The sequence below is a fragment of the Biomphalaria glabrata genome, chromosome 11 (genome assembly GCF_947242115.1).
Source record: "Biomphalaria glabrata chromosome 11, xgBioGlab47.1, whole genome shotgun sequence".
Classification (NCBI taxonomy): domain Eukaryota; kingdom Metazoa; phylum Mollusca; class Gastropoda; family Planorbidae; genus Biomphalaria; species Biomphalaria glabrata.
In genome coordinates, this window is record NC_074721.1 from 40,031,310 (window position 1) to 40,050,029 (window position 18,720).

Here is an 18,720-nt window from a genome sequence, read left to right on the forward strand (position 1 = left end):
AAACCCCTTACAGATTCTACAATGCCATTCCAATTTGATCAAACACATTGTCGAAATAATGTAATAGCCTACATCCTCAAACAGTGCTACTACTACTAGTAGGCTTCATCCTTTTAGGGCCTTAACACTTAGCGATTAAAAAGCAAGATATAATAATAATAATAATAATAATAATCTTTATTGTCCGTATGGAAATTTGTCTTACAATTTGTGCATTACACCAAACAAAAAACATTATAACTATAAGAAACCAAAATGTACATTCACACCAGACTCACTCATAATTTACACGTGACAAAGTTTATACCAGATTGTTCTTATTTAATGATTTGATTGCCAAGGGAACAAAAGAGTGTTTGTGTCTGTTTGTCTTTGCTATCGGTGTCTTGTATCTCTTCTGTGATATATAGCATGATTACAGTAATCGATACATAACCAAACTTAACTTATTGATTGTAAGGACAGGTAGACCTTGAACTGGATGTCCATCAAATGATTTACAATGTGTGGGCAGGGTTGTATAGAAATGCTAGAGCTGATTTTGACGTCCAGCCCGCTCCTGATGTAGCCTACGACCCTTTCCATAATAGTTGTTTAAAATAAAAACTCATCACTTAACATGGTAAAACCTGTTCAAGTATTTGAGTATCTAGGTCATGTCCACTGGTTTGAAAAAAACAACAAAGTCTGTTTTTCTCCTAGTGGGTGTAATTGGATCGCATCCTTACACTATTCAAGCGACCTTACTGGTCTATATAGATGTGTCGTACTTCTGTTGATAGTAGTGTACAACTACAGGCTTACAGGCTCTTCTAATAACCCCATAACATACCAATTTGTGAGATTTATTTGTTATATATTTACAATATAATTTTGCTTGAACTTTAAAAGGCAATTTAACTAGGCAAAATTAGCTCATTGCCAAGTCACAGGTCTCGATTGGTCTCGCTATGAGGCGTCTTTCTTAACACGTAAGTAATCTGACAACGACCTGGTCTATTACGCAAGTACATTCGCTATGTACCTATACAATGTCCCTCGCATATTAATATTGATTATTTGAATTAATTTGACAGGCGCATTTTGTTTTGTTCTGGATGAACAGTGCGTTGTAGACGTCAGGAGAATACATTTTTTGATGCTCAGAATCTGTAGAATATCGCTTGACACCCCAGGCCTAGCCACTAAAGGGAGAGGGAAGGGCCAGCGTAAATATTCTCGTTAAGTTGGTGTGGGAACGTTGAGGTTTGAGGAACACTGGTTGTAGTTGTTTTAATTGGTAAATCCAGTTTGGAGTGTATTATGTGTGTGTATGTGTGTGCATTCGGTATTCATGTCACGTTCGAAGTAAATGTTACAGATACAGTTTGGTCCTCTTCTGGTATTTGTCACGCGGCAATAAAAACCTAGATCTAGGCAAGAAAAAGTTTACAATTCACATGTAATGAAATGATGCTATAACTTTTGAGTTATTTCTTTATTGCTCATTTTGTTCAAAGAAAACCAAGTGAGACGAATGTGCGTCGATCCGGGGGGGGGGGGGGGGGTGACAGCGGGAAAGGTTTGAACCCGGAACCATCGAAACAACCAAACGGGTCACGACAGTGCTGCACGCACACCGCAAAACCAGCAATGGCATAAAGACTTCAAACAAAAAGTTTAATTCTCAGAAGGTTGCCTTGGGAACAAAATGATATCGAGACAATGGGAAAGAGAGAGAGAGATAAAGAGAGCGAGAAAGAGAGAGAAATAGAGAGATATAGAGAGAGAGAGATAGAGAGAGAAAGAGAGAGAGAAAGAGAGAGAAAAAAAGAGAGAAAAAAGAGAAAAAAAAGAGAGAGAAAGAAAGAGGAAGAGAGAGAAAGAGAGGGAGAGAAAGAGAGAGAAAGAGAGAGAAAGAGAGAGAGAGAAAGAGAGAGAGAAAAATAGAGAGAGAAAAATAGAGAGAGAAACTGGGAGAGAAAAAGTTAGAGAAATAGAGAGAGAGAGAGAGAGAGAAAGTGATAGAGATAAAAATAGAGAAAGAAAGAGAAATAGAGAGAGAAAGAGAGAGAAATAGAGAGACAAAGAGTGTAAGATATTGAGATGGAGAAGACAAAGAGTGTCAGAGAGAGAGAGGCAGATGGAGAGAGAGAGAGAGAAATGAGATGGGGAATAAAATAGAACCAGTGGTTGCCTTACTTTATAAGTTCGGATCTTGTCAGTCAGTGTTTTCGGTCAGAGCGTTACAAGGTCATCTGTTGTCATCGACAAGTACATAGAAGTACATAGAAGTACATAGAAGTACATAACTTTTAAAGCGCTGGTTGTGAGTGTGTGTTTCGTGTGTTAACTTTGTTCGTACTTGCTTCTATATTGTTATATTTACAGAAGTTACGCTGAGGTGGTCACTTGTAGTTAAACTGTATTTCCATTTGATTGGACCTATAAAAATTATCTTATCTTGTCTTATCTTATCTTATCTTAAATAGTGTGAGCGAGAAAGGAAAGATAACGTCAGATAGTGATGTCCAAAAAGAAAGGTCGGAAGAGACAAAAAAAAAGTAATAATATCATCTAATGCTAAAAAAAAAGATCACGTTGATACAAAGCTCATTACACTTTAAATATTTCATGCTGTCAATTGTCAAGTCTGGATTCCTGGAATAAACAGATTGAAATATCGAAAACAACACCAACTTCTAAAAATATAAACGAAACTATCTGTGTCTCTTGTTCAGTTGAGCGAGTCAAACAACAAAGGTTTATATCAGCACGCCTTAAAGTCTGCTATTAAAAAAATGTATGTTCTTTTCTAAGATCTCTTATTACGAATTGAAATATAATTAAAAAAATGCACTGTTTCTAAGTATCGGTCACGTGTTTGTAACCAAAATAAGGCTAACCAAGGGCACAGCGTAGTAGAGAGCCGGCCTTATAAATTCTGTTTTAATAGATCAGCGGGTCTCATAATATCACCTAGAGTCGATCTGTTTGTTTATACCAGAGGCGGACTGGCTATATGGGCAATCGGGCAATAGCCCGGTGGGCCGGTATCCAAATGGGCCGGTAGGACCACAGTAAGCATGTTCTTTTTTGAAATCACGTCTGTATTTTATAAGATAAGGGCTGCATGGATGCCACTGTTAAATGTTTTATAGTATTCCTTTTTCAGGGGAAGGGGCCTCTGAGCGAAGTATTTAAAAAAAAAATCTTTTACAGACTCTACTAAGGCTCTACTAATTTAATCTAACATATTTTCCGAAATAATGTAATAGCCTTCACTGCCCTACGTCCATAGAGCTTCATCCTTTTAGGGGCTATACACTTTGCGATTAAAAAGCAACATAAAGCCTTTATTCTTTATAAGGACTTAGTGTTACTGTTAGCATGTGTATAGCTATCGATACATTATCAAATTTAACATAATGATTTTGAGGACAGGTAGACTTAGAACTGGATGTCCATCTTATAAAATACAATTTATGGGCCGGATGGTATAGAAATACCGGGCCGGTTTTGATACCCAGTCCACCCCTGGTTTATACTTTGAAAGTATTTATGCACGATATAGCAATGTGATCAGATAAACCAAACATAAATAATGTCTGTAGCTAGAAAAAAAACATAAAATACAAAAAGTGAATAATATATTTTTTATTCTTTTATGAAAGTGTAATTTATTTTTAAAAAATTTATATCAAAAATATTTCTTAATTCGAAATAAAGAAGGTATAAAAGTCTGACACTATGTAGTAATTAAAGGGCTGTAACTCGTGTTAAATTTAACTCTTTCTCTCCTAACTGACGCTACCAACGTCGATTCCACTAGAATGTGATAAATAATTACGGAGATAAAGAGTTAATCCTGGATGATACGATGTTACAAACATTCAACATTAGTAAATCGTTAATTGTTTTTTAAAAATCCAGGATTTGAATGAAAATGTTGAGAATAAGAACACAACAAAAAGTCCTTTGTAATATTCTTCTACATGTAAGTCAAGTGCTGACTGACTGACTGATTGACTTTCACACACACACACACACGCATCTTTTATTTTCCCTGCACACATGTCCCTAACACAATCTTTAGATCCTTGTAAAGTAATCCATGCTTGAACATCGAGCACATTCTATACCAGTCTGCTGCTCTTATTTCTTGTACAAAGTTTATACCAACTCACTCTGTCTAGTACAACTGTTGATCACGTGATTTCTCCCACTTCCCATTCTCGGATCAAGTTGAAACATTGCCCAATCATTCATTGTCGATAACAACACACGAATCAATAATAATAAAAACTAACCAACTTGTCAATTAATTATTGGTTATCGATTATTCTGTTTGGAAATTGAAAAAGAGGAAAAAAATGCTACTACTCGAGAGATGTGGATGTATATGTGAAGTTATTCCCTTTACGTTTTGTATACGTCTTTTTTTTTCCCACCCACTTCCTGTTCTCGGATCAACTTGAAATTTGGCACAGTAACCCATAGTCCATGATAATACATGAATATTGTTTTTTAATTAGTTAATCAATTAGTGGTCATTAATTAATTTTCATTTTGGAAGTCTAGTGTTCCTGACACAGTGTCAGACGTATAGTCCTTATCAGAGAGGCACAGAATAACTCTCTATTCGTTACAAAAGCACTCTTCAATGTTTGAAAACATCAGAAAAAGTTGGTAAAGAGAGAGGAGGGGAGTATAAACAACATTTGCTAATAGTATTCCCCCCCCCCACCCAATTTTTTTTTTCAAATCAGATCAGCTTACAAATCAATGGCAACGATCCCGGAAATGATGCACCAACAACGCACAATAACAGACACCCATTTTAATGATTGTTTTATGTAAGCTATATATCCTGAATATTGTTTTCTCAGATATGAAAGTTTAGAAATCCTCGCCGATCTCCTGCTTATTTGTTCGAAGGTTTACAGTACGGCCATTAAGACATTTATGCATCATTACTGTATCACATTTTTTTTTATAAGCTATATATCCTGAAAATTTTTTTTTTCAGATATGAAATGATAGAAATCCAGGCCAATCTCCTGCTTGACTGTTTGAAGGTTTACAGTACGGCCATTAAGACATTTGTGCATCATTACTGTAGCACACTAACTTTTAGGACCAATGAACACAATCTACAAAAAAGTTCCACTTTCAGACATTGCGATTTATTGGGCAGATAATGATAAGGTCATCTGTTCATTTCGCCAACGGTTAACGAGCTGGATGTCATGTGGTCAGCATAACGACCAACTGCATTTACTTTCCCCAACTAAAGTCAGTTACCCATTACAGTTGGTTAGACTCTGGGGCGCCTTAAAAATCCCGAAATTCCCCGAGATTCGAACCAAGGACCCAAGGTTCGGAAGCCAAGCGCTTAACTTCTCATCCACCGCGCCCCACAATCTACAACATTCTTGATATAATTGTCTTTGCCCACACCCCCCTTCAGCCAAAGCCATAATGGATCTCACAGAAATGAGATGAATGCCCGGGCATTAGCTATGATTGAAACAATGTCGTCATGACAGCATTATCTCCACAGGCAGCATACCAGACCAGTGCACTCACGGCGGAAGTGGCTACTCAGCAGACCGTAGATGATCGGGTTGACCGCATTGCTGATGAGGGAGGATCGAATGAAGATGCTGACCACGCCAAGCTGAGCGTTGGTTAGGGAGACGAGAAAACTTGACCCCATGGATGACCTGATCAAGGCGATAATGAAGAAGGGGAGGAAACTGATGACAAAGACTAGGGAAATGGTGAAGAGCATCCTGCTGGTTCTGAAAGGATGCAGGGAGCATCGGTTGTGGTGCTCCTGAAGAATGTCCGCAGTGCTGACTATCTCTTGCCTAGGAGAGCGCGAGTTCTTGGCGCCCTCTTGAGATTTTCTACTGTTCGACGACGCCCTGGAGCTGCCACCGGGTGCGGCAACTTCCGGGCTCTTTGGCCTGAGTGTGACGTCAAGGTGATCAACACTGGGCACTTTTTCAGGATTACTTGGTTTCAAGGCAGACAAAGTATCTTTTTTACCGTTTATTGTTGGGTTATTTCCCTTTGTGGTGTTAAACTCCCCTTGGCTATCCTGTGCCAGCAGAGCAGTTTTTGTAGACAGACCTGTTAGCGGGATGACGCATATTTTCTTTTTTCCTTGGGGAGATGTTTTCTTTGTGAGGGTTAAAGTCTTCTCAGAGTTGGCCCTCATGTGGCTGTCACTGTCATCGTCACAGCCACCTACGTAATCCAAGTTGACGCAGCTTTTCGTCACGTGACCTACCTCCGTCGTCTTTTCCTTTCGTGACTTCCGGCTGGAGACTTTCGGAAGCAGGTCCTCGTACGCGTCCGGAAAAATGGGCGCGGTGATCTTCTTGGTAGATGCCCTTTCCGGCATGTGCAGCTTGTTCAAGCGCGTCAGAGAGTTGATGTTCTCCGCGCTCTTAATTCTCCTTAGCAGCAGACTGTTGTTGGATACGTTGAGACTCTTCAGGTCAATGCTGTGCATGGAGGAAGTGTAGTTCAGCCTGTCGTTGCTGTCGCATGCATCGTGGACTTTTATTTTCGGAATCTTGTGGGACTTTCGAAACTTTTTGCTGCCGATTTGAGAATTCGAATTAACGTCGATGGGCACGGGAATTATCTCGCTCTGAGTTTTGTCTCTGCGAACGGCGCTTGAGTTGTTTTGGATTGAAAGAGTTGCGTCTGCGGCATTGGACTCGAGGTTAAAAATGTTTCTCAAATGCGTCTTTCCCTCATCGTGGTTTAGCTGATGGCTTCTTACGGATGCGTTTTTATTATCGTTAAATCGAAATGAGTTTGTCATGTTCCTTAACTTGGTCCCCAAGGCTGTTCTTTGGGATTGTGATCTCCCTTGGCGCGATATGTCTTCTTGATCACACGGATGAGAGCTGCCAACTGTAGACACCGGATCAAGCTGACCGCATTGGTCGTAGGGCCCGTCCTCGTCGAAGGTACTCACCTCCCTAATGACTATATTGGAAGCCCCGCAGCTGTGGCTTACGGGCCGGTCGTCCAGCACCACGGAGTTTGGGGAAGACAGTTCGCGGGTGGTATAGAAGGTAAACATCTGGGAATGCTTCCGGGTCAGCACAAACATGGTCTTCGCAACTTGGCTATAAAAGAAGATGACGAAGAAGATGAGAATAAGGTAAAGAACCAGCATCCCAATATAAAAGAAAGTGGGCAGTAGGCTGTCCATGTAGTCCGTGGTCAGCAGACAGAACGTCCCTGTGATGGTAGTCTCAGTAATCCCCTCGGAGTTGACCCTGTGCATTGACCTGTTCTTCATGGGAGTGTCAAACGGGAGCAAAGAGACCTCCTCGCCAGTAATTAAAACTGGGATGACCATGTCTCCGTAGATAACGAGAGCCGGTATGGAGAGCAGGGCGGCTAAAAGGAAAGAGCCGTAACACACGAGCCGTGCTCTGCCAATGTCCATACCTTGATGTGTTGGACGGCACACTTTAAAATATCTGGGAAGAAGAAATAACAAAAAAACATTACTTTATTAGGCAAGTTATCAATATCAATTATATGAAGACCCACCAATAGTGAACGAAATAAAAAAGAACAGACTACGTTGGACAGGTCACCTTGAAAGAATGTCAGACAACAGAGGGGCGAAAATCGTATACAGGCAAAAACCAAAGGGCAGGCGACCCAAAGGCAGACCCCGAATGCGATGGATAGATGACGTGGAAGCAGATCTGAAGCAGCTTGGGGTTAGGGCGTGGAGACGAAAGGCCCAGGAGAGATCTGAATGGAAGGATGTGTTAAAGCAGGCCAGAGCCCTCCATGGGCTGTAGCGCCACTGGGATGGATGGATGGATGGGAGGAAGAAATAACAAAAAAACATTACTTTATTAGGCAAGTTACTTTTCTAGTTATCAATTAAACCTACTATATACATGCACGAACTGTGGCTAACTCTCCCGCTCCAGAATTGGCTTGACCAGTCACTCAAGATTCTGCCCCGTCTCAAGACGAAACCAAAACCAGTGACTCATCTGGGCGCATCCACTGTCTTCCGAGACAGAAGGAGTCATATATCGATTAAACCTTCTATGAAATTAACATTTAAAAAAGAAAAATCTTTCGACTTTGTACATGTACTCAAACATAAGACATATTCATATAAACTAGGATTGTAAGGAAATCTAGCACAGAATCCACATATCTGGAGAACTTTTATTGATGGCCAATTTCCTATATAGGCTCCAACATCTAAAACAATTAACTTCTATAAGGGACACTTTCTTGTGTCTTGCGGCAACAGTGACAAAATTATCGCCTCTGTTAACTGAGTTTAAAAGAAAAAAAAAGTAAAGTACCCCTTTCAGACCATGCGGTCTATAGTACAGATGATGTATATGTTTCTGTGTCCCACGGTTAACCAGGATGTCATGTGACCAGCACAACGATTAAACGGTTTTTACTTTTCCACAAACTAATGTCAGGTACCCATTAGAACTGGGTGGATGCGCCCTAAGGATCCCGAAACAAAAAAAATCCCACTCTTCACCAGGCTTCAGAACCCGAGACCACTCATCTACCGCGCCTCTTAAACTGACTTTACCCGTTGGGGATGGGGGGTATGGAAACGATCAGTTTCATATTACACTGGCCAAAGACCAAATTACATGGCTTTTTATCACGACAGTCCGATGCTCAGACCATAGAGCTAAGTAAAAACATTGAGCTGATTGAACGCGGAGTCTCCGGAGAAGATTTAAAGTCTCATTCTTCTCCAAAAGAGGAACCGAGACTTCTGGCTGTCACTGTAAAGCTCTACCTCTCATCCAGCAGCCATTGAGTTTGGATGGAATTCAAAATGAAATATTAAGTAACAATGTACAATTTTGTTTCCTATCATCTACCGCGTCTCTTAAACTGACTTTACCCGTTGGGGATGGGGGGTATGGAAACGATCAGTTTTATATTACACTGGCCAAAGACCAAATTACATTGCATTAACATTCTCTTTTGGTGTATTACTCCTAAATAGAACTAAATAGAACTAAATAGAACTAAATCAATGCATTCATAACTAGCTTGCTGTTTATCTGGTGTATAGAATAAGGAAACATTTGAAAAACAAATATTGTGGAAAACCACAAGAAAAAAGGAAAATATTAGCAATTTATCGGAGACATTTAGTCCGTTAGATACTGCAACGAAATACATAATTGCAAAGAAAAAAATGTAAAAAAAATTAGCTCACTCTGTCTGGTAAAAAGTGTGTACACGCCATCTCTCCCTCACCCATTGTCGGATCAAGTTGAAACTTTGCACACTTATTCAATGGTATAGACAAGATGTAACATGTAAAACAATTAACCAATTAGCTAATTAATTACTGGTAATTAATAATTTCTTTCATATCAAAAAGGAAAATTAATCTTTTGGTATTCACATATCCTCTAAATATGTAGGGTTTCGTCCCCTAGATAATTTTGTACACACTAATTCTCCCACACCCAATCTCAAACCATGTTGAAACATTAATCAAACAATTATTTCTCATGTTTATGTTTCTAATGTTATCACAGCGCCTTGAGCCTACATTTTGTTTGTTAACAGCGCTTTATAAATAAAATTATTATTATTATTATTATTATTATTTATTGTACATAAGGAAACATGAATGAATAAAAAAATTAACCAATTATTCATTTAATTATTTTGGTCGATACCGAAAAAGGGAAGTAACTTTTACAGTACTGAGATATATAGTTGTAAGTGCGGAGTTATTTCCCTTACATAATCTTTATTTTGTTTTAAATATGTTGCTTGTTTTTAACTTGTTAAAGTATCGCGTAAATTACTTCAACATAAACTGTGCTATAACACAAACATTGTTACCTGTCCATGGAAATGGCTATCAGTATAATGGAACTACTTCCGTTAAATATATAGGTCAAGTAGCGCGTGGCCTTGCACCAGGTGGCTGACGGGAAGGAAGTGAAGTGGATCAAGATGACCAGCTCCGCAGGCATGGTGATCAAGCAGTTGCCGATGTCCAGCGCGGCCAGGGCGAAGATGAAGAGCCGGGTGACGCTCTTGCGATACTGCCTCCTGTAGACCACCAGCACCAGGATGTTGCCCACGGTGCCCACCGTCATCATCAACACGGTGTACGCCACTGCAGGCCATAGCGCCCGACTGAGGTAGTAGCTGTTGACGTCAGAGTTGCTGGTGGTGTTTCCTGACAGCGCCATCTACAACAACCTAAGAAAGCGTTTCATACGGAGATGGTTAGTTAAAGTTAACACAGAACAGCAATCAGAGGCATAGCTAGGGTAAGGGGAGGAAGGGGAGAATTCGACCACCTCCCCGGGCCCCCACTTGAGGGGCGCCCCTGAATTAGTGTTTTTTACATTAAAAATTAAATATTACGCGAAATACAGGGCCCCACAAAGAGGTCAAGCCCCCCCCCCAGGGCCCCTAAATGATGTCGAATTCCTAGCTAAGCCACCGACAGCAATCCAAAGAAGAAATCTTTAATTAGCCAGCTAAAGGCTAAAATTATCAGTAAAGTCAAGGAAGTAAGAAAATAGAGCAGTGAGATTGATAACTAACGAATATTCCACTTTGATTAGAGTAGCAACACTAAATTATTTCTGGCGACCCTGACTCCACCCAGCTCCACCTGACATTAGTTCGGGAAAAGTAAAGGCCGTTGGTCGTTGTGCTGGTCACATGATACAATTGTTAACAGTAGGCCACAGAAACAGATGACCTTTACATCATCTGCCCTACAGACCATAAGGTCTGATAGGGGAACTTAACTGTACTTTTTCTAGTAAAATCACTGAACTTAGAAACACTTTAGGACAGAAGAATAAAAAGTAAAGTAACTATACTACATAAAACACTGAACCATAACTTACAAATCGAAATACAAAAACTATTGAAATAGTCAGAAAGACACAAAGATAGAGGCACATTGCTTATTCCATACGCTAGAACAAATTCGTACAAGTGCTCCTTCTTCCCTAGTGCCATTAGAGAATAGAATGGGTTGTCTGAATCAGCCAGTGAAGGACTTGGCGGATTTTAAGTCATTGATTAACATGCATGACTAGATTGACACATGAAATGCCTAGGACGTAATAATATTCGTCTTTGAAGTAACGTCTATAATATATAAGATAAGATGAGTCAGCGTGCTTATCCTTCTTCTCTTTGTTTATCTTTCTTCTTATCTTCTTATCTTATTAATATTTAGAACTCTTTATACAATAAAATGTGGTAAGAAAAAGAAAAGAAGACAAAGCGACGCTGTAAAGTGTTGGGGCTACATAATGGAACCTAAAGAAAAACGTTGAAAAAAAAATATTTAATTAACTAATTAAGTAACGTCTTTAATTTACAAGATAAGATAATATAATCATATATTAAAGTTTACAAACTAACGCGGTTAACGAGGGCGTCGTGTGACCAGCACAACGCCCAACTGCCTCTACTTTCCATACCTAAAGTCAGATATTATGGTTATTATTATTATTATTATAGCTTTTATATAGCGCTACTTTCATGCTTATAGCATGCTCAGAGCGCTTTTGGTCCAATCTCATTTGTGGACCGGGGGGGGGGGGGGGAGGGGGTATCTAGGAGTTGGTTTTCCGTGCTGCCTTTAGGCGCTCAGTAAACACAACTCTGCCCGAGTCGGGTGTAGAACCTCGAGCCCCCTTCTAGGTAGCCAAGCCAAGTTCAAGCGCACTTGGCCTCTCGACCACGCTTCCCTTATCCATTCAATGACATTCAAACCCGAGACTATTGGTTCGGAAGCCTAGTGCTTTACCACTCAGCCACTTAGCACAGGTGACCTTTACATCACCTGCCACTTGCCACATTCCACGTTCCATATGCTAGGACAAATTTGTACAAATACTCCTTCTTCCCTAGTGCTATTAAAGCATGGAATGGGTTGTCTGAACTAGTCAGGAAAACCAGTGACTTGGCAGAATTTAAGTCATTGGTTAATATTTTTATATGCATGACTAAATGCATGACGTGTATGACTTAATCATCTTTTTTTTTTTGAAGTAACGTCTGTATCATATAAGATAAGATGTGGCTATCATTCCTTGTTCCTTGTGCTCGGACAACTTCTTCCCTAGCGCTATTAGAGCAAGAAATGGGCTGAGCCAGCCAGGAAAACCAATGACTTGGCAGAATATTAAGTCATTGGTTAACACGCATGACTATATTGACTTGGACTTAATTATCATCTTTTTTTTATTTTTGAAGTAAGATAAGATAAGATTAGATAAGATAACCTGGACTATGCTCGAGTCAAATTTTAAGCGTAATACTTCGCGTGTATATTATCTTACTATCTTATCATATCTTATTGTTGTGATATTGTTGTGATATTGTTGTGATATTCACTCAGTTGATATTTATGATATCAATCCTATTGTAAACTTGTAAGCCACAAAACTGGAAGAGTGAATTTCGTGTTAGAAACAGATTCAACCCGTGTTAGATTCAAGAGCCACTACACAGGGTATCAAGTGGCCCACGAGTGTTTTGATGTTTGAGGCCGCGGCTTTCCTTTGGGTATCAGCAGGATGCCCGCTCCTCAAAGTGGCATAGTATGTTAATATATGTTTATGAAGAGAAAGCTGTTTGGATAGCATACTAGTTGTTCAACCCGTCGTGTTGATGGTGTGTTAAATTTTAGGGCACATCTGAAAGATTTTTAACAAGTCAAAGCACTTGTCCCAGGGTGGACTGGCTATATGGGCATTCGGGCAAATGCCGGTACACAAATGGGCCGGTAGGGTTACAATAGCCTTATTGTCTTCTTTTTTTTTTTTTGAAGTCACGTCTGTATTTTATAAGATAAGGGCGGCATGGACCCCACTACCGTGGGGTATTAAATTGTTAAAGGTTTCATAGTAGTCTCTAACAAATGAGGACCTCTGAGCCACGTATTAAAAAAAAAAAACTTATGCAGACTCTACTAGGGCCAACTAATTTAATCATACAAGAAACATCTAACACTTTTTTCTGAAATAATATAATAGCCTACATCCGTAGACAGTGCTACTAGATCTAGTAGGCCTCATCCTTTTAGGGCCCACATACTTAAGGATTAAAAAGCAACATAAGGCCTTTAATCCTTATAAGGATATAGTGTTCACTATATATATATATATATTAACAAATGTATAACACTAGGCTAGTGAAAGTGACCAAAGCGTTATATGTACAATTCACAAGTACGGGCATTTATATACCATCCGGCCCATAAATTGTATGTTTGGCCTATATAATGGACATCCTCTAGGTCTACCTGTCCTCAAAATCATCATGATAAGTTTGGTAATTTATCGATAGCTCTACACGTGCATACAGTGAACACTCTATCCTTATAAGGATTAATGGCCTTATGTTGCTTTTTAATCCTTAAGTATGTGGGCCCTAAAAGGATGAGGCCTACTAGATCTAGTAGCAGTGTAGCACTATATTGTTTGTGAGGAAAGGTCATTAGAGTTTTGAAAAAAAAATAATTGCACCAACCAGATGGATCTTGTGAATAAACAATAGAAAATATAATAACTAAACTCTCTTGGCCCGAGTTTTCTTCTAAATTTGGCAATGATATAGGACATTTTCGATTTCACGTTTCTCATATTATAATAGGCCTACTTTTATTTTTTTTTTTTAAACAACTTTTTTTTTATGTTGCAGACTACAACTTTATATAGCATTGGACAGTATAATTTTATTTTTTTTTTGGTGAAAGTTTGGGTTAATTTCAGTGTTATATTTTGTGATGATTGAGATATATTTTGGTTAATTTTCGGGTTACTTCTGGAGTAGGGTTATATTTAGGCTAGGATTAGTTTTTGTGCTGGATGCTTCGGAGGGTGTAGGCTAAACCATTAAAAGTCGTTCATCTGAAACTGATGATAAGTTCTGATTTTCTTTTTTTTAAGAGTAATTTATTTATTTATTGTTTATCTCTGAAAATGGGATCGTGGTGGCCAAGTGGTAATGAGGCTTCCGAAACGATGGTTCTCAAGTTCTAATCCCGTTGAAGGCTAGGATTTGAACCTCACTTCTAGGTCCACCCATCTCTAATGGGTACTTAACATACGTTAGGGACATAAAGACGGTTGTGCTGGCCACGTGACACCCTCGTTAACCGTCAGCAATAGAAACAGTTCACTTTACATCATCCGCACCATAGATAGCAAGGTTTGAAAGTGGTAACTATATCTTTGCATAATTTGTAATTAATGCCGCGTGAAAAGTCTAGATTGTAGTGGAGACTAACCAGCGATTTATAACTCTATTAATGTCAGTAGCATTATTTATGAACTAACACTAAATACGAACGTTGAGCTAGTACGTTCATATTGTAAAACAAGGTTACAAAGACTGTTTGTGTGGAAACACAAACTCAAAATCGCCCCCCCCCCCGAAGTGGTCCGATCAGGTAGTTAAAGAGGCAGGTTTCAATATTTTCAGTAAGAATATCAGAAACTATAACTATACTAATTCGGATTAATAACGCTAGGTTTGCCTTTTCAACTCTTCAAACTATCTGGCGCTCTAAGGCATTATCTCTACACAACAAGATACGAATCTATGATACAAACGTTAAGTCTGTCTTTCTATACAGTTCTGAAACTTGGAGAGTCACTAAAACAACGGTACGTGACGTTTTGGCGCCGCCGTTTTGGCGACGCCGTTTTGGCCCCGCCGTTTTGGCGACGGGACGTTTTGGCGCGAGCCGTTTTGGCGACGGGACGTTTTGGCGCGAGATATCATTTGACGATAATTTAATAAGCACGTAGCTTTTTTTTAATGAAGCCTTGAATTCCAGCGACTTAGGCAAATAACCATGGTGTATATGTATACTTAACTTAAAGTATTTTGAGAAACATGGTACATGTATTATATTTTTACTTATTATTAGCAAGTGTTTGGTATGTATAGCTGGAGATACCATACAGTCATTAAATAAACCAATGTTAATGTAAACAAATAATTGCATCAATTTTTAGTCTATCATCGTTTCATTTTGTTTTTAATTTTAAAGTAATATCTTAAAAAACTTTTTTCAAAATAAAAGTGTGCCTCTTAATAAACACACATACACAAGCCAAAATGTTTATTAAAGAAAATGATGTGAAAATCAAACACACATTTACATTTAGTTCGTGAAAAATATGTCTTAACACAAACACTCATGCAAAACATAGATATGAATAATTATTTTAAAAGAAATAATACAATAAACGTACATAATGTATTTCGCGCCAAAACGTCCCGTCGCCAAAACGGCTCGCGCCAAAACGTCCTTCGCGCCAAAACGGCGTCGCCAAAACGGCGGCGCCAAAACGTCCTGCTTCGCTAAAACAAATATGGAAACGCTCCAGACCTTTGTTAACAGATGCCTACGCCGGATATTAGGAGTTATGTGGCCAGAAAAGATAACTACTATCGATTTGTTGGAGAGAACTAGACAAAAGCCCATAGCCCAAGACATCACAAAACGAAAATGGAGCTGGATAGGACACACCCTGCGAAAACCAGCTACCAATGTTGCAAGGCAGGCACTTGACTGGAACCCACAAGGAAAGAGGAAAGTGGGCAGACCCAAGCAAACCTGGAAGAGGTCAGTCATCAGTGAAGCTGAGGGTACTGGAATGACATGGAAGTAGATGAAGAAAGCTGCTCAGAACCGAGTTCGGTGGAGAGGTGTGGTTGCGGCCCTATGCTCCCCTGGGAGTGCACAGGATTAAGTCAAGTCATAAGTTTCAAACTATCAACAACTACAACCCTATCTCCGTCGATACAAAATGAAGAGACGTGCTCGTGTCGAAAGTGTTCTATCGATAGTTCGACTAACGACTCGATACCACAGGATACTGAGATTTATTAATGTTATTATTATTACATTGTTAATATTCATATTTACTCAATGAACTGATAGTTATAAAGATATAGTTAAATCCTAAGTGTCACTTACAAAGACTGCATCACGAATGAAGAGATTAGAAACAGGATTAATACAGCAATTGGACCCCACGATGACCTGCTAACCACTCTCAAAAAACGTGAACTCAAACTCTAGGGTCACATGACAAGGTCCTCAGTGACCTTCCTTTAGGGAACAGTACAAGAAAAAAGAAGAGGAAGAGTTAAAAAGAGGCTGTTGAAGCAACTCAAGAGTCAAGTCCCATTGCCTACACTGTATAAATAAATGGCACATTGCCTACAATATATATATAATACATGTCACATTAGCTATAGTGTTAACATAAATGTATTTTTACCTACGGCGTATAAATAAATGTCACATTTCGTACAGTGTATAAATTAAGGTCACAGTGCCAAGAATTTATAAATAAACGTCACGTTGCCTACAATATATAAATAATAAAGGTCACATTGCCTGCAATAAAGGTCACATTGCCTACACTGTATATTAAAGGTCCCATTGCCTACAATGTATAAATAAAAGTCACATTGCCTACAATGTATAAGTAAAAGTCACATTGCCTACAATGTATAAATTAAAGTCACATTGCCTACAATGTATAAGTAAAGGTTCCATTGCCTACAATGTATAAATAAAGGTTCCATTGCCTACAATGTATAAGTAAAAGTCACATTGCCTTCAATGTATAAGTAAAAGTCACATTGCCTACAATGTATAAATTAAAGTCACATTGCCTACAATGTATAAATAAAGTTTCCATTGCCTACAATGTATAAATAAAGGTTCCATTGCCTACAATGTATCAATAAAGGTCACATTGCCTTCAATGTATAAATAAAGGTCACATTGCCTACAATGTATAAATGAAAGTCACATTGCCTGCAATGTATAAATAAAGGTCACATTTCCTGCAATGAATAAATCAAGGTCACATTGCCTACAATGTATAAATAAAGGTCCCATTGCCTGCAATGAATAAAGAAAGGTCCCATTGTCTGCAATGTATAAATAAAGGTCACATTGCCTGCAATGTATAAATAAAGGTCACATTGCCTGTAATGTATAAATAAAGGTCACATTGCCTACAACGTATAAATAAAGGTCACATTGCCTGCAATGTATAAATAAAGGTCACATTGCCTTCAATGTATAAATAAAATCACATTGCCTACAACGTATATATAAAGGTCACATTGCCTACAATGTATAAATAAAGGTTCCATTGCCTACAATGTATAAAGACAGACTAAAGAACAAAAAATATTTAAAAAAATAGATTTACCATTGCTGACCTTTCTTAACAGCTCTCAAAAAATATGTCCTGGGGGATAATCACACGACTTCGACAAACAGATGTACTACATCAATATATTGTTCCAATTCTAAAAAAATGCATGTGTGTTAGTGCTGTGTGCTATCGAGTGTTTAAAAATACAAACTTATAAAACACACGGAAAAAAAGATGGGGAGAGCATAATTAACTAAAGTGGACACTCTTAATTGTCTAAGCAAACAAATTTTAGCACACGAGTGGGGGGGGGGGGGACAGTAGGAGGCCTTTCAAGTGGGCTAACTTCTACTATCTGGTATTTTATTGGTTTGTTTGCTCAAGATGGCTAGACCATGCAACGCTGCGAGAATGAGAAGGCTACTGTCGTCTGCATCTTGACGGAAGTGACGTATGCATTTTGGGGGGGGGGGGCGTGGTTAATAATATCGCTCAGTGTTGAAAATAATATGGAAGGTACGGACATCTGGTGATATTTGGCAGACGCGAAACGTGTGGGTGGACAGTTTGTGTGGGATTGACCCATCCAATATCGTGCGACTTTTAACACTCTACATTTGAATTGTTCTCGATCTATTTCTATATTTAGAATTATTAAATAAAGTTGCATACAAGACCGGATCTACCCTAGCCCAGGCCGAGCAGCCGAGCAGCCGTTCAGGGCTTCATCCTCAAAAGGGGTCCTCGACAATATGCATAAAAATACAAGTATAAGACATATTCTATATGAATATTACGGGACCATTGACCGTATTTTTTATTTTTATTTTGTTTGTTATTTCATCACTTTTGATTATTAGTTGTGGGTGGGAGGTAAGGTGTGTGTGGAAGGGTTTTAAATAAAAAAAAAGCCCTCTGGAGTGGAGGGGGGTGGTAAATTCACCCCATCCTTTTGGCTTGGCTACGCTCATAGAATTTATATTGAAGAGTTATTTTTTTAGCTTAAAAATATCGCTGAAGTGGCGTTTAAACTCAAAACCCCTTTGGCTAGCTCATAGAATTTTGAGTGTGCAATTTGCTTTTTTTTTTATACTGATGAGGTATTTTTTAGCTTCAAACCCTCTGATGGTGGGGTGGGAGAGGGAAAGTTTAAACACAAAACCCCTCTTGGCTACACTCATAGAAACTGGTGACTGATGTATGGTTTAGTCTTATATTGAAGATGGGTTTTTATCGTAAAAATCAATTTCGGAGGTGGGTTTAAAATCAAATCTTCCTTAGCTATGCTTTTGGAACTTGGGGATTGTCGTTTGCATTATTTTTTAAATTTGTTTTGTTTTATAGAAGAGGGAGATATTTAACCGCAAACCCCCCAAGTAGGGGGTTTTAAACTCAAAACCGCCTTGGCTTTGCTGGGTCAAGTGATGGTTTAGTATTAAAATCTCACCTAAAATAAACAAAAATCAAAGCAAAAATTCAGTCACTAAATTCCGACCCCCTTCCTGGCTAC

At 38.8% G+C, this 18,720-nt stretch overlaps 1 protein-coding gene across 2 annotated transcripts; it reads right to left on the minus strand.

The window, feature by feature from the left end:
- Positions 1-3,681: 3,681 nt before the first annotated feature.
- Positions 3,682-17,480, minus strand: LOC106054969 (uncharacterized). 2 transcript variants are annotated; one of them, XM_056004728.1, is made up of 3 exons: positions 17,275-17,480; positions 9,880-10,245; positions 3,682-7,490 (listed from the first exon to the last, which is right to left on the minus strand). In XM_056004728.1, exons 2-3 carry the CDS (start codon positions 10,233-10,235, stop codon positions 5,531-5,533), a joined length of 2,316 nt encoding a protein of 771 aa, XP_055860703.1. In that variant the 5' UTR covers positions 10,236-10,245; positions 17,275-17,480; the 3' UTR covers positions 3,682-5,530. The 2 variants fall into 2 exon arrangements, with proteins under 2 accessions (XP_055860703.1, XP_013066511.2); XM_013211057.2 differs by having other exon boundaries at positions 17,265-17,479.
- Between the last annotated feature and the right edge of the window lie 1,240 nt (positions 17,481-18,720).